Consider the following 15,702-nt stretch of genomic DNA (forward strand, 5'->3'; position numbering starts at 1 on the left):
GCGGCAGACCTGTGCATCCAGCCTTCTTCTGCCACTGATGGACACGTACGTACAAAGGCACAGTTCCTTCTGGGAACCATGGCTGCCCATGGCACCACGGACACATCAGGCAGGCTGCTGCTTCGTGAGCTTTGCCTAGAACCTTCTACCCTGGCCAGCGCTCCACTTTCTCCCTCCCTGGAGGTCCTCCATAGGCGTTCTCTGGCCACTGTGATCAAACAGGTGGCCCTGGGCGTCATGTTGCTCCATTTATCTCCGCAACCATCACCACCTCCTACCACACTTTTTTTCTTCCTTTCTTTACTAGGAGTCTCTTTAGGTAAGCAACTTCCTGGTGAGGCTTGTGGCTCCGCTGCTCTCTGCTGTATTGCCGCCACAGCACAGACCCTCAGGAGCCAGAGAGATGAAGGACGCGAGCCCTAGCCCTTGGCCGCTGCCATGGAAGCGAAGCCCGCCGCGTGCTGCCCTGGCGTTTCTCTCCGCCAGTGTCCCTACATGTGGCCCAGTGAAGCTCCAGGAAGCCCCTAGTCACACAGCTGTCCCCTGCTACAGCTGGGACAGGAACACATGTTTGCTGTGACTTCTAGTCTGATCTCCTTCTGCCTTGTCCTTGACCCAATTATTTAAGATTCCAGATCGTAAAACATTTTTTATGGACACTGTGTGGAGCCCCGCAGGGCATTCCTATCGGTTTCCCTTCTCCCTGGTCTCTCAGCTTTATTGTGGGACATAAATTTCCCAGGGATGGGTCCTTCTAATGTGTCCGGGAAAAGATTCATCCAGAAAGCAGGACTTCAGGGGGGTGGGAAAGAAGCAGCCCACGGCCCCGGGATTATCTGGTCGGTGTCAGACCCTAATGCTACCCTGAATGTGCGAACGAGGCTCCCGCTTTGGGCTTTGACTAAGACCTGTCACCTCCGCGTTTGGGAACAGAAGGACAGTTCATTCATCAACGGGTCTGCAGCCTGAGCTTGCAGATGCTACGGGCTCAATGTATGGCGAGAACAAAAGCTATCAAGGCTCACTGGTATCACAGACAATGGTGTGTTCAATGCTGCGACACGGAAAGAGATGCCCGGGTGGATTCTGCCAGCTCGTTCGTTTGGAGGCGCTATGCGTGGGCGTGCAGCACCAGCTTTGTCGTTCTTCTATTTAAAGTGGAGATGTGGCCGGCGCCGTGGCTTAACAGGCTAATCCTCCGCCTTGCGGCACTGGCACACCGGGTTCTAGTCCCAGTCGGGGCACCGGATTCTATCCCGGTTGCCCCTCTTCCAGGCCAGCTCTCTGCTATGGCCCGGGAGTGCAGTGGAGGATGGCCCAAGTGCTTGGGCCCTGCACCCGCATGGGAGACCAGGAGAAGCACCTGGCTCCTGGCTTCGGATCAGCGTGATGCGCTGGCCGCAGCGGCCATTGGAGGGTGAACCAACGGCAAAAAGGAAGACCTTTCTCTCTGTCTCTCTCTCTCACTATCCACTCTGCCTGTCAAATAAATAAATAAATAAAATAAAGTGGAGATGTAAACATCCAGGGAAGATCGCATCCTGCCTTGGGTTAGCCAAGGAGTATCCAAAACCCCGGTGCAGAAGTGAGCCAGGGGCACTGCCCGTGACTTACGCGAACTTTCCTGGACGAGGTGGCGATGCTATTCGCGGCAGTGATGTCTTTGACTTTGCAAAGAATGGTGGTGAGATCCTGGTTTCTCGTAATGTTTTCGAAACTGCAATTCAACTGCCCGTTTTCCCCGTGGAAGAGGGTAATCTCAATGTCTCGCTTAGAAATGTTGAAGTTGTCATTTTCTTTCTGTGAAGAAGAAGAAGAAACCGAAGAAGAAGAAGACATCAGGGCCCAAGCGTGAGCCCACCTTGCCCGGCCAGGGGGCCCGGGACCACCCCCATCCGCCGCCAGCCCAGAAAAGAAACATACTTGAATTTTTACTGCCAGTTCTGTGTCCACCTCCGAATCCACTCGGTACCCTGTAAATCGGGGGTCCTCGAGGTACTGCAAGGTCCCACAGTCCAGGTAGGTGTCTTGCACTCTCAGCTTCACCGTGACATTCGTGCGCGCTTTTGCACTCTTCAAATTGGGGGCTAAAAACCTGCAGTGAGTCGTCACGCAGTCCTCCGAGACCTGGCAGAGCAGTTAAGAGCACTGAAGCACCTCGCCGAAGCGCCTCGGCTCTAGTCTCCTAAAGAGCCACGAGACCGGAGCAGCCCGACTTCTAGAAAAGGGGAATAGCGACGCTAACCACTCAGGGGCCTAATGGAACTTACGGGAAATGAGACAGGGGCTCACTCCATGGAGTGGGGGTTACACTGCACGCGATGACGCATGCGAAAGTGTCAGAATAGCACATGGTAAGCCCTCCACACGCTGTTCTTATTGCTGCTGCTATTGACAATGGAAACCATCAGCAAGTCCTTCCCTAGAAGAAGCTATGCAGGAACAAGCCAGGTAGAGAAAAAGGAAGACACTGGCCCAAAGGACTCTGCGTCCCTGGAGCCAGCATGGTGGAGACCTGGGGAGCTACGGGAAGGGAAGAGCCAGCCCCTGACCTGCCTCTGTTGGGGAACCTCCTGTGGGCTTGGGCAGAAGTCACTGACCACAAAGAGGAAAGGCTGTTCAGGAGTTAACAGCAAACAGGAGAAAGCAAAAGTGAAAGGGACAAGGAGTCCCCCAAGAGGAGACCATGGAGACTGGGAACGATGCAGAAGATGTAGCCTCATCTACAGGTGTATTTTAAAAACCCACAAATACACCAGCATTTGTAGGTGCACGGGGCACTGGGAGGGGAGGTGGGCAACTGCGTGAAGAGCAAGTGCCCTTTTCTTCCTGAGGTCGCTGCCTAGGAGCGGGGGCAGGGAGATGAGAGGCTGCAGGGAGCAGAGGCTGGGACAAGCAGGACCTGCTCTCCACCCTGGCGCTTCCGACGCTGTGGCTGCCACCAGGGTGGAAACCACGCCGGTCCTCCAAGGCCATCGTGCCTGCAGGCTGGCTTTCACAAGGATGCCTTCTAGAAAGATCACGGCTCAGCAACCCCCAGCCCCCTTCTCCCCAAGGCACTACACTTTCACACCAGTGACCAACTCCTACCACCCAAAATGCACTTCGTGGGTTTTCCAAGCAGCCACCTCCCGTGGCCACCCTGCTCTCTTTCTTCTGCCTGATCCCAGCCTAAGCGTTCTTTTCTCCTTCCTTGGTGCTCTCACTCCAGCCATGTTGCCCCACTTCTCCTTGAATGATCTCCCCATGCAGACAAGCCTCAGCACTGCCCACCACTCCAGATCTGTCCAGGGAGGAGCTCAGTAGGGGGCCGGCCAGCCTCTCAAGCCCACCTGGCACAGGAGGCCAACACTGACATTTATTATTTCTTTTGAAAATCAGAGTTACGGAGAGAGAGAGAGAGAGAGAGAGAGAGATATCTCCCATCCACTGGTTCACTCCCCAGGTGGCCATAAATGGCCAGCGCTGGGCCAGGCTGAAGCCAGGAGCCAGCAGCGTCTTCTGGGTCTCCGGTATGGGTGCAGGGGCCCAAGGACTTAGGCAAACTTCTGCTGCTTTTCCCAGGCCATTAGCAGAGAGCTGGATCGGAAGTGGAGCAGCCGGGACACAACCTGGTGCCCATATAGGATGCCAGCATTGCAGGCAATGGCTTTACCTGCTATGCCACAATGCTGGCCCCTGGCAAACTATTTTGTTCACAGTGGGTGCTCCATAAATTCTACTTGACCCGGGAGTAGCATCTGAGAAGGAGAGTAAGGCCACTGACAATGCCTCTGAACACAGGGTCATTCCACAGTCATCCAAGTGTGCAGCATGGGGATACGGCACTGCATGAGGCTGGGCACCAGCTCCGAAAGGGCGTCAGGAGGCTAGCGTGTGTAGGACGAAGCCGTGAGGCTGACGCATTCATTGGCAGGCATCCGGTTACCCAGGCCCAAACCCACACTGGTCCCAGGCAGGGACAGGTCTGTGGCCACGCTGAGATCTGCTGGCCTGGCAGGAAGTGGTCAGGCAGGGCTGCTCCTCTCACAGCGCTCATCAAGGAAAGGGGAAGAAAGAATGAGGAAGACATACAGGAAGGGTTTAGAAGTGCGCTCGGGGGCCCCAACCTATAACTGAAGTCCCTCTTCCCGCCTCTGACTCCTGGCATCAGCAGCTTCCGTTGGAGGCTCCCAAGCTCATCATGAGCCACTGATGAGAGTGGGGAGCTGCAGGCAGGAGCCAGAGCCTAACACAGTTTCCACTGCGGGGAGACCAAAACAGAGGAGGCCCAACAGATGGGGTCCACGGGGCAATGACAGGAGAAGACAAGGTCTGTGGCAAGATTTCTGGGCCTTGAACAAGTCACCTAACCTGGCGGCTGGGAGCCACACACACACACACACACACACACACTGCTTGGCATAGCAATGCAACCTTCTTGACCTCACACCGCAGCCCTGCACAAAACCATCTTACAACAGACTCCTAGGCACAGGCGATTAGAAACCAGCCAAAAGCCACAGAAGGAAAAGATGGCCTCTCTTATCATGCCAAGTTCAGCTCTCTTTCCTCTGTGCCACAGCTTGCAGGATTCAAGTATAAGTGTAAGGTCTTACTCATCCATCATGCAACAGGCAAACGATTATAATATCAAAGAAATAAGAAACAGCCCCCAAAATGGTTTCGTGCGATAAACACATCATCCCTGAGAATCACTATTAACACAAAGCAGTCGAAGACTTACACTTATGTTCCCTTTTAACTCATGAGAAATGATTAAGTTGTCAATGACATCAAAATTTCTGCCCATGATGGTGATATTTTGACCACCACTGCAAGGAAAAAAAAAAGATCAGTAAGAGCTTCACAGTAAACACACAGGCATTTTGCATTTTGGAACCAAGCTATCAACTGATTTGCATTTAATGTTAAACTCAGAAGGGTTTGAGAGAAGATGAACTGATTGTAATTTCAAACATAGGACAATTTTACAAGTCTTTGAAGGATCCTGGCTGCAAAATCATGATTTTTAAGACATATAAATATAAAAGTTAAGGTCAGATCTTACTTTAAATGCCTGCACTCTTTAACATCTGGGCTGTTTTGCCACATATAATCAGATCATCACCTGCACCTTGAAAAGGTGTCAATAAACAGAATTTTGTTTGATTGCTGTTTAATCTATATGAAGATTCTTCAATCTAACCATTTTCAAAATCAAACACCCAACCTACCAATTACAGTTTATTTAGGGAGACAGGGAACACGTTAGATAAGGTGAAATTATGAATGACATTAAAGGTTTAAATTCCTATTTGGTAAACTAATGACAGCTGCATTTCTCCCTCCAAAATGTGGCCAAGCGGCTTCCGGTCCTCTTGGCTCCCCATCACATACGCCACAGTGGTCCTTGGCTGTGACATTAACAGCTGTCCATAGCTCTGGCTTTGCTTGTACCCTGATCACGGAGGTCATTCGTTCTAGGGGACAGGGGCCCAGGCATGTCAGGTCCAAGGGCTGGCCAGTCCCTTGATGACGAGACCAGGAGGTAGGCACGAGCAGGTGAATCGTGTAGGGCAGAGAGAAAAGGCGTAGGGCATTGGACACTCGCCACCCCCACCCCCCAGCTGCAAGGGAGCAGGGCCGAGCCGGCCTCCTGCCAAGCTGTGGACTTCACTAGAAAACCAAGCCAAGTTGTCCTGCTGATGGCCAGACTGCAAGGCCACATTCTTGCTCCGAGCACAACGCCCAAGGCTCAGAACGTCACAGTAAAGAGCCTCTGAGGTCGTAACAAAGCAGGGCACTGTGGTGCTGGCTCAGGCCATGACACCTCGCGCCACACTGCCTCACACCTGGGGCAGCCTGTCTGAACCTTCTCTGGGCCTCTGTTCCCTCCTCTACCAAAGGGACAGCCCAGCGTGGAGCCCTTGGGCTTGCCATGAGAGCAGACCCAGTCCACAGATGGAACACACCAGACACGCAGCGAGTGCCGCACCAACGTCTGACTTCATTTATAGGACAGAGTTAGCCCCAGAGTGGAGGCAGTGGCATGCGAGAGCCTTGGTTTTGAGATTTCAGTTTTCCTGACGCTACTGTCACGGGCTGAACTGAACTGTGCACCTGCAATATTTGTATGCGGAGGCCCTCCTCTCCAGTCCTCCAGTAATTCAGATGGGGACTGTAGTTGGAGACAGGGACTTTATTTATTTATTTTTGGACAAGCAGAGTGGATAGTGAGAGAGAGAGAGAGAGAGAGAGAGAGAGAAAGGTCTTCCTTTTTTGCCGTTGGTTCACCCTCCAATGGCTGCTGCGGCCGGCTCATCGTGCTGATCCAGAGCCAGGAGCCAGGTGCTTCTCCTGGTCTCCCATGGGGTGCAGCGCCCAAGGACCTGGGCCATCCTCCACTGCCTTCCCAGGCCATAGCAGAGAGCTGGCCTGGAAGAGGGGCAACCTGGATAGAATCCGGTGCCCCAACCGGGACTAGAACCCGGTGTGCCGGCGCCGCAAGGCAGAGGATTAGCCTGTTGAGCCATGGCGCCGGCTGGAGACAGGGACTTTAAAGAGGTGACTAAGGTGAAGTGAGGATGGTGGGCCGGGGCCCTCCTGAGAAAGAATTCCGATGTAAGGACACAGGGAGGGGACAGCCATCTACGAGCCAGGCCCAGAGGCCTCTAAAGAAACCACCCTGCCACCACCTTGACTGTGCCTTCCGGGTTCCTAGGAGGAAGTCCACTTCCGTTGTGGAAGGGGCCCAGTCTGTGGTGCTCTGTATGGCAGTCCCAGCCAACGACAACGGTCACCTCTCGCTTCATCTTACAGATTGGAAGATCATAAGGGATTTTGCTCCGTTTTCTTTTTTTCTTTCTCTAAACAGGGCTTTGTAGCTTTAGGTGAGAGTGTTTTGGAAATTCGCTTCATACTGTGTTAGGTGAAGAAAATGGGGTTCAAGGACAAAATCTGAATGTGAATTTAAATTAGCTAGGGAGAGATTTTTTAAAAGTTGGATTTCTCTGGGGGAATTTCTTTTGGAATCTCCAGCCCTCGCTTAGGAAGCAGCTGTGAAATGCACCTGCTTACCATAGAGGTTATAAAGACAGAAGGAAGAGGCCTTTCATCAGGCTCACAAGGGACACGTGGTAGGCAGGGCGATCGATGTGTATTAGAAACCAGGCTAATAGTTACCAAGGTTGTGGGAACATTTGAGCCGTGAGCTTCCTGGTAGCCACGGCTAAGAGGAAAACAGGCTATGCTGATAGTGTTGGCCGTGCTCGGGCGAAGCATCTGGCTCGACAGGCACGCATTCTGCCAGCAAAGAATCCTTAGGGGGATTCTGGGAGACGCGCTTACATAAGACGCTCACTCTGGATTGGTCTCCGGGAAGTCCACAACCATGTGCACAGGTCTCTTAACCACAGTGGGAGAGAAATGCTGCGAACGTGGAAGTACCTGATCCAGGTGGTGGCAGGAAATAGCAGGGAACAGTGCGGGAGGGCGATGTAGGACAGGGGTCCCACCGGAGAGCAGTTCCCACCATCGAACTGGATACACACGTGCTTCATCTCTTTCCGGCTTGACGGAAGTGAGAATTTCATATGGGTGTCATTTAGCACATGGCTCACCCGGATCCTAGAAAGAGGTAGGGAAGATTTGTACGCGGCACAGACACTCGGCACAGTTGATTTCCCAAGGCTGCAGCCTACGACTTCCACTTGAACTACAGCACTTCCTGGTCGATCAGCGGAGCTGCAGGCAACTGCTGGTTAACCAGGGGCCGCGGACCTGATTTGGTCTCCTCTGGGGTGGGGAACTCGTTCTCCTGGGCATTTTTCTCTTTTTCTTTGCATCCCCCTTGGAAGTGGAAAAGGAAGGAGAAGTACCAAGCGCTCTAGGCAGCCCCGATAGACAGTGGGACGTGGCCTGGGTGTTAAATGACATTAAGGAATTACGGTTAATGCTGGTGTTGACAATGACGATGGCACTGCTCTCGTCGGTTAGACGTACACACTTGTGAGAGTCAAAGGATGGGTGTCTGGGGTGTGCTTTCAAGTCACTCCAGCCAGCCCCTCTCACCTTGCTGCGCCCACCCCCGAAGAGGATGAGATAGATGAAATCCCACCGATAAACTGTTGATCCATTTCAGAGCCGGGCATAGGTACAGAGAGGCGGGAGGCGGAGAGGTTTACCACTCTCATCTCATGGGTAGCTTCGAAATGTTCAAAAAATAATCATTTTTAAAAAAAGCCATCCCAGACAAGCACTGGGACAAAACACAGACGACACCAGACAGAAATCGGAACACTGCTGGTTAGGGAGCAGTGCCAACAAGAGCCCAAGGGGTCTCCAAATCGATCCGCACCGAGGCCCGCTGCCTCCTGTGGAGCCTCCAGAGTGGGGATTAGCCGGGACCGTTCTGGGTGCTCCTGGTGCTCAGAAGGAGGGAAAACAAAGCTGCCCGCGGCGGTCTCTCTGCGACCCACAGCTGCCTCTGGGCGTGGCGTCTACAAAGACCCCGGCAAGCACACAGGCGAAGCGGGCTGCACCTGCGCACCACGCGGCAACCTGTCCACCCTGTGAGAGTCCATCACTACTCCCGCTAGGCTCCATGCAGGATTATTAACACTCATGCTACGGGGAACCTTAGCATTGCGCAGACACAACAGCATTTGAGTCAGTTGGCACTTCCAGCCCTTCACCCGCACACTTGCGCATGCATTTTCAAGAATTTTCAATTCTAGGGAGTTGCGTGGTCATTAAAATTCCAACTTGGAACCAGAGAGGTGGAAATGTAGGTCGGCCCGCTACTAGACTTGTATTGTTTTTTCTTCAAAATGATTTTTTTTTTAAAGTAGCATATTAAGAGTGTGGGATTAGGGCATGGGCTCAGGTGGAGGATTAGCTGGGCTTCATGTTGGCTGCTCATGAACTTGGGTTCACCACACAGATGTGGTTACTGAAATGCTCCACGGGGAAAGGTCTCCCAGTCATTTAATTTAATAACCACGCTATCGCAAGACATATTTGGAATTGAAATGAGAGCATAAAGAGTCAGAAACAGGGTATGCTCTAAGAAACGACATATTTTCCCGTGGGGCTGATTGCCTTTCAGCGACTACACAGGTGTCTAACTTCACCATCTTGCCGTATAAGATGAAAGGTGTTTGCAGTAAGGTATTTAGCCAGGATAAATGGCACAAAGATACCTATGTTGCATAGATACAGCCTCTGATGAGTGCTGGCTCACTCTGGCAAATGGCAGAACAGAGCAAAGCCACTGAGGAGCGGCTTAGTTTTCAAGATCACGGACACTCGAAATTTACTGCAGTGAGGGGCCGGGGATGGCAGTGACACGCAGCAACCGAATTACAGCAGAACCTTCGGTAAATAAGCGTGGCAGATTAGAATGCTGCACAAATCTGTTGTAGTGGTTAAGAACCAAGACATCACACTCCAGCAGATTGTCTGAAATGCACTTGCCGGATGGAAATAAGCTCAGTGTTAGACTTCGTGAAGACGGGAACATCTTTTACTTCAAATTAGCCCAAACTTATACAAGTTAACAAGCTGAAAAGTCCAATTTTCTGTTGTGTTACTATTGTGACATCTTTAGGGGGGTGGGGAATTTTTTCTTTTTAAGTAAGATTTATTTACCCATTGGGAAGACAGAATTAGAGAGAGTCAGAGAGAGAAGAGAGAGAGAATGAAATCTTACATCCAATGATTCATTCCCCAAATGGTTGCAATGGCCAGGGTTGGGCCAGGCTGAAGCCAGGAGCCTGGAATGCCATACAGTCCTCCCCGCTGGGTGGTGGAGGCCCAGGTACTTAGGCCCTCTTCTGCTGCTCTCCCAGGTGCATTAGCAGGGAGCTGCATTGAAAGTGGTGCAGCCAGGACTCAAACTAGCACCTGTATGAGAGGCTGGCATTGCAGGTGGGGGTTTAACCCACTGCACAACAACGCTGGCCCCAGGAGTAACATTTGGCCCAAGGATGTCATGAGAGACTAAAGCTTTTCCCTTCAAAGTGCCATAGAGAGGCCGACTTGGGGAAATAATGTGGTTGTGGCACGCTGCTCACATAGTCGGAGTGTTTTGTTCTCTGACAACTAATGTATGCACTAGCAAAATTATTTGGGACAAACCGGTATCCATATGGATGTCAGCACCCCATATGGGCGCCAGTTCAAGTTCTGGCTGCTCCACTTCTGATCCAGTTCTCTGCTATGGCCCAGGAAAGCAGTGGAAGATGGCCTCTGCACCCACGTGGGAGACCTGGAAGAAGCTTCTGGCTCCTGACTTTGGATCGGCCCAGCTAGGGCCTTTGTGGCCATTTGGGGAGTGAACCAGCAGATGGAAGACACGTTCATTCTCTCTCTGCCTCTGCCTTTCTATAACTCTCTGCCTTTCACATGAATAAATAAATCTTTAAAAAAACAACAACAGAAGTTGTTGTAGTTACAGGAATTCTGTTATATCAAAATCTCAGACTAACTGGCCCGCTTTGCCACAGGGAAATAATTTTGAGTATATAAAGGTTATGATTATATTGAAATTCCTCTGGCATAGGCTTTCACTTTGTGTCCCCAAGGATAAGTCAGTAGTATTTCAACTCACACATCGTTATCGCAAGTACTGGTTCCTTGCAGGATCATCGTGATGTTGGACGCCCGGGTGAAGTTTGCTCCTGTAACTATCACGTTGCTTTTCCCCAAGGTTGATATCTTCTGGGGCTCAATGGATTTAACGTAGAAGACCTATTGGAAACAAAAGATGAAAACACGAGATCAAAGCTAAGAAATGACATTTAAAAAAAAAAAAATCTGTTGATGCGCTGCAGCTCGAAAAAATCACTGGGAAATGACCACATTTTGCAAACACAAGCGGGCAGTGTTTAATGAAAGCAATGAATTCAAGGGAGAGTGCTGGAGCTTCACGTCTCTCAACACGCGACAGCATGAGGTCAGACCAATTAGTCTGTGTCTCACAAGACAGTTGGAAATACAGTTGAAGAGGCTGACATTCTGTCGAAGAGTGAGATATCACTAGAGTTTCAACAATTCTCCCTGCCGCCCAGCCTCTGGAGGCTCACAAAACGAGCCAGAGGAAGGGAAAGAAAAGGGTCCACTGAAGAGGGCCAACAACAGGCGCATCATTAAGTTGAAATAAATGTCATCCTAAATAAATTCAGTTCCCGAGAAAGCCGTTTGCATTTTTGTTTGTTTCCATTAGGCTATTTGAACCATGGAGTATACTGCAGGAGAAAACCACACACACACACACACACACAACCAAAAAACAAAAAACCTTGAGATTGTTGGATGCCTTACCACTGTGGGGGCCATTTCTTCTCTATGGCTTGCGAACATCTAGGTCTCCTGCTTGCCGCCCGATTACAGGCTTTTGCAGGTCAAGAACTGTTTCCTTTGGAGTCGCCTGATTCCTAGCCTTCTCTCAAGCAGGACTACGTCACCTTACCTCTCCACCTGCAGTGACTTACCAAGTTCCTCTTTATTTGATGGCAAGAACCATTTTCCCTTTTCAAGAAAACCAATCCTAATTTCTTTCATGTCCCCCCCCCACAGGTGCTACCATTTATCATTTTGATCACTTTGGTCTTTCTTAATGTTGATTTATTTGAAAGGCAGAGACAGAGACAGAGACAGACACATCTTCTACCCACTGGTTCACTCCCTAATTGCCTCTAAAAGCCAGGGCTGGGCCAGGCCAAATTCAGGAGCCTGGAACTCAATCCAAGTCTTCCTTGTGGCAAGGACTCAGGTTCTTGAGCCATATCCGCAGCCTCCCAGGGTGTGTATTAACGAAAAGCTGGATCAGAGGAGAATGGCCAGGACTTGAACCCGGAGCTCTGATATGGGAAGCAGGTGCACCAATCAGGAGCTCACCTCGCTGAGCCCTAGCATCCACCCTCTTGTTATTTTGTAGATCATTTCCAGGTCTGGATTCCGCTACAGTACGTAACCAAAAGCATATGGGATGAAAGATCTTAAGCTTCTTGCTAGTATAAAGTAGGACAGCAGATCTTCAGCACCAGTAAACTTCATACTCGCACTCCTGAAATCTGAGAGTGACACCAAGACTTAAAGATGCATCCTCATGGGACTTTAACTGTAAACGTTGCACACATCCTTGTAGAGGACAAGATCCAGGAGAAAGATGCTGAGGATCCGGGGGAGCTTCCCTCCTGTCTACCTTGTACCTCACACCTGCTTCCTGAAGTGACACACAGTTCCTGCCCCTTTGTGTGTGGATGCTAATGGCGATGGCCTGGCTGGGCTGCAGGGGCTGCCTGCCCTGCTGAAATGAATGTTTTCCCATTCTGCGTCTCAGCAAACACAGGTGCTGGATGGTAGCCCTGTCACCATCACTCATCCACGCTATGGATTGGTTTTGCAGATCAAGGTAAATTCATCATTAATGTCATCACAGCAATGATGTAACGCGACAGAGGACTGATTTCGGTGGCAGAATTTATTTTAATCACTTTGTAAAGGACGTTTAGCCCCGTATTTATTGAATCACAGAGGGCCTGAAAGGGTCACTTTAATTATTCTGTTACACTTGACTGCGTTTTATGGGGGAAATTATCTGCTGGAGTGCTACTTGGGATGGGGGGATTAGCAAAGACTCCCAGATAAATCCCTTGCAAATGTCAAGTGTGTGTTGGATTGCAAAAGGCTTACTCTGTGCTTTAACATGGCGACAGCTAAGTGAGCACCCACACGGCCTGCAGGACAGCACTAGGTACTGACAGGGACAAATGATCTATGTTGTGCTAGGTCAAGTGTTGGCAAACTACAGCCTGTGGGCCAGATCCTGTTCATGACCTGTTTTGGTACAGCCAGTGAAAAACATCACAAGAAGAAGAATATTTCATGGCATACGAAAACATGTGAAATTCAAATTTCAGCATCTGCAAATATTCATTTGTATATGTAGGGGCTTCAGAATTGCTAGAAAATTCACATCATCTTTTAAAAAAAGATTTATTTATTTGAAAGGTTGAGTTCCAGAGAGAGAAAAGGGGAAACAGAGAGAGATCTTCCATCCCCTGGTTCACTCCCCAGATGGCCACAACAACCAGGATCTACCACATAGACTTGGGCCATCCTCTGCTGCTTTGCCAGGTGCATGAACAGGGAGCTGGATCAGATGTGGAGCAGCCAGGACTCGAACCAGTGCCCATATGGGATGCTAGTGCTGCAGGCTGTGACTTTAAACCACTATGCCCCAGTGCCAGCCCCGGAAGTCCCCTTGTTGTCTCTGGCTACTTCCGTATGACAGCATCAACGCTGAGTGGCTGGGCCTGCACAGCTGTAAATATTGACTGTGTGGCTCCGTGTAGGAACAGCCCTGCCCCAGAGGAATCCATTGCGTCCTTAGGAAGACCAGGTAGCTGTTTGTTTGCTTCGATTCACATCATTTATATCCAAGTCAACGAGGAGTCCCAGGTTGCTCTTCTCTCTGGCTGGTCCTTCCCATTCTTCCATTTATACCGTTGATGACTCCTCAAGAACAATGTTCAAACACATCCAGTAAACGCTGCTTCTCTACTCTACAGAGGACAGAGAGAGAGAGCCTTGTGCCGAATACACAAAGGGTTTTTAAGGGAGCTACGTCTGCTCCTTCAGCGGCTCCACAAACATGACCCAAGGACCCGACATGCTGTCCTATTAACTTTTTATTTGCTCCTGAGGCAGCCTTGCTGCTTCTGGAGATTTCATTTTCAACTCTTACCTCCTTAGAGATGTGTCCATTGACCATCGCAAAGGAGTGGCCAGGCCTATCCTGTGACACGCGGGGTCTGCTTCCAAAGAGGTTAGCTGAGTTGCCTTTGTTTGCTAAGGGAACCTCTCCTAATCTTGATCAGAGGACTAAGAAGTGAGTCAGAGTTAGCAGAGGATGCCTCTCAGTATTAACCATGCAGCAACGCAAGAACATGTGAAAAACAGCAACAACAGAAAACAGGGCAGCTCTACAGCTGTACTAGTGCCTGCCAGTATTCTTAGAAACACAGCTTCCTGCTAGAGGGTACAGTGCAGGAGGCTGTGCTGTGGTATATTGGATTCAGCCGCCGGCGTCCCAGATCTGAGTGCCTGTTTGTGTTCTGGCTGCTCCGCTTCTGATCTGATTTCCTGCTGATGTGTCTGGGAAGGCAGTGGAAGAGGGTCCAAGTACTCCCGCACATGTGGGAGACAGGGGTGAGAGCCGGGATCCTGGCTTCAGCCTGGCCCAGCTCTGGCTGTTGTACCATCTAGGGAGGGAACCTGAGAATGGATGATGTTTTCCCCCATCCCCATTTCTCTTACCCCCGCCTCTGGTCATTCTGTCTTTCAAATAAATAAATAAATAAATAAATAAGTCTTTTTAAAAAATCCAGTATAGACAAAAAGTAAAGAATGAGTTCCCCACAAATGCTCCACACAGTCTACTTGTGAGATGTGCTTATGTATTGTAATCAAGTAAATTCACGATCTGACATGAAACAGCCAGCCCCACCGGCTTCTACGTAGAGAAAGAGCTAATTTAAAAACATAATCGAGTTTGATTCAAAGAGACAATTTCTTATACAGCCCTACAGGGACATTCCTCCCTCACCCTCTGTCCAAGGATTTCCATGCATCAACTCCAGAAACCAGCCACTGTAACCATCACAGCTCTGCTTCGCTCAGCAATTAACCTCAGAACGGTTCACTTCCCACCAGTTACGCTTTTAAGACTTCAGCGCTATTGTTAAATAGCTGTATGGTTTTAAATTGTTTAACAAAATGCGATGAGCTTTTGATACCTGGCATGGTTAAGCCCTTGCCTGTTTTGAGTAAGAAAGCACATCGGTAACTGGTTCATTAAGTGATTTCTAGAATACCCAATTATTATTATTATTATTTTAAAAACAAAGTCATTACAAGAGAGCAGAAATAGCACACACTAAGTAATAGTTATCTTTGAAAAGGTCTAAGAGGATGACTCCTGACAGTCGGAGGACCTTCCGTGAAGTCTGACATCAACACAATTCAAATTACCACGACATTAATGGAGAAAATACTGCGGTGAATGGAAAGAAGACTGCAAAGAGGGGCATTAGGCAGGCTCGGTTTATTAACTGACTCATACTCTATTCATCTATTTTAAAAAGGGAAAAAAAAAAAAAAAAACAAACCCTGACAAAGCTCTCTGTAGGCTTAGGCCTGAATCAACACTCGGTAAAACGTCTCTCAGATTTTCATTTGTGAAATTAGTTCAAACAGGACTGGATAAAAAGTCACATAGATCCAAAACCAGCTGGAAACCTGAAACCAAAGGGCAGAAGAGAGATGAAAGGTAGCACAACTAATTAAAAGAAAGTGTCCTGGAGAGCCCTGCGGGGGTATCTGGTTCAGAATTATTTAACATCTTTATTAATGACTGAGAAGGGATGGAAGCAATGTATTAATGAAATGGATAAATTGAGAAGAGTGGCAACCAGCAGCGGAGATGGGGCAGTGTAAAAGGAGGCGAGGTATGGACAGGAAACAGCAAGAAGACAAATCCATCGCAGAGAAAGCCCAGCGTTAAACGCAATAAAATGGCCATCTATTTGATGCTTGGCCTCCTGGGCAAATAGCAGCCACCGGTTCAGGTAACTTCCGGTTGGTCCTGGGAACTGCTGGGTTAGCCCTGCCTCTGGACAGAGACCTGGAGACGGCCACTGGCTGTGCTTGCTGTGT

At 49.7% G+C, this 15,702-nt stretch overlaps 1 protein-coding gene across 2 annotated transcripts in view; it reads right to left on the minus strand.

Moving 5' to 3' along the window:
• PLXNC1 (plexin C1) overlaps positions 1-15,702 on the minus strand; it is a 157,414-nt gene that overhangs the window by 56,165 nt on the left and 85,547 nt on the right. For both annotated transcript variants that reach the window (XM_062203121.1, XM_062203120.1), the window contains exons 10-14: positions 10,592-10,731; positions 7,429-7,608; positions 4,727-4,814; positions 1,924-2,127; positions 1,615-1,800 (exon numbers count right to left, since the gene is read on the minus strand). In XM_062203121.1, coding sequence (XP_062059105.1) covers positions 1,615-1,800; positions 1,924-2,127; positions 4,727-4,814; positions 7,429-7,608; positions 10,592-10,731 — 798 coding nt within the window. The remainder of the gene's footprint in view (positions 1-1,614; positions 1,801-1,923; positions 2,128-4,726; positions 4,815-7,428; positions 7,609-10,591; positions 10,732-15,702) is intronic.

Source organism: Lepus europaeus, chromosome 10 (assembly GCF_033115175.1).
Source record: "Lepus europaeus isolate LE1 chromosome 10, mLepTim1.pri, whole genome shotgun sequence".
Classification (NCBI taxonomy): Eukaryota; Metazoa; Chordata; class Mammalia; order Lagomorpha; family Leporidae; genus Lepus; species Lepus europaeus.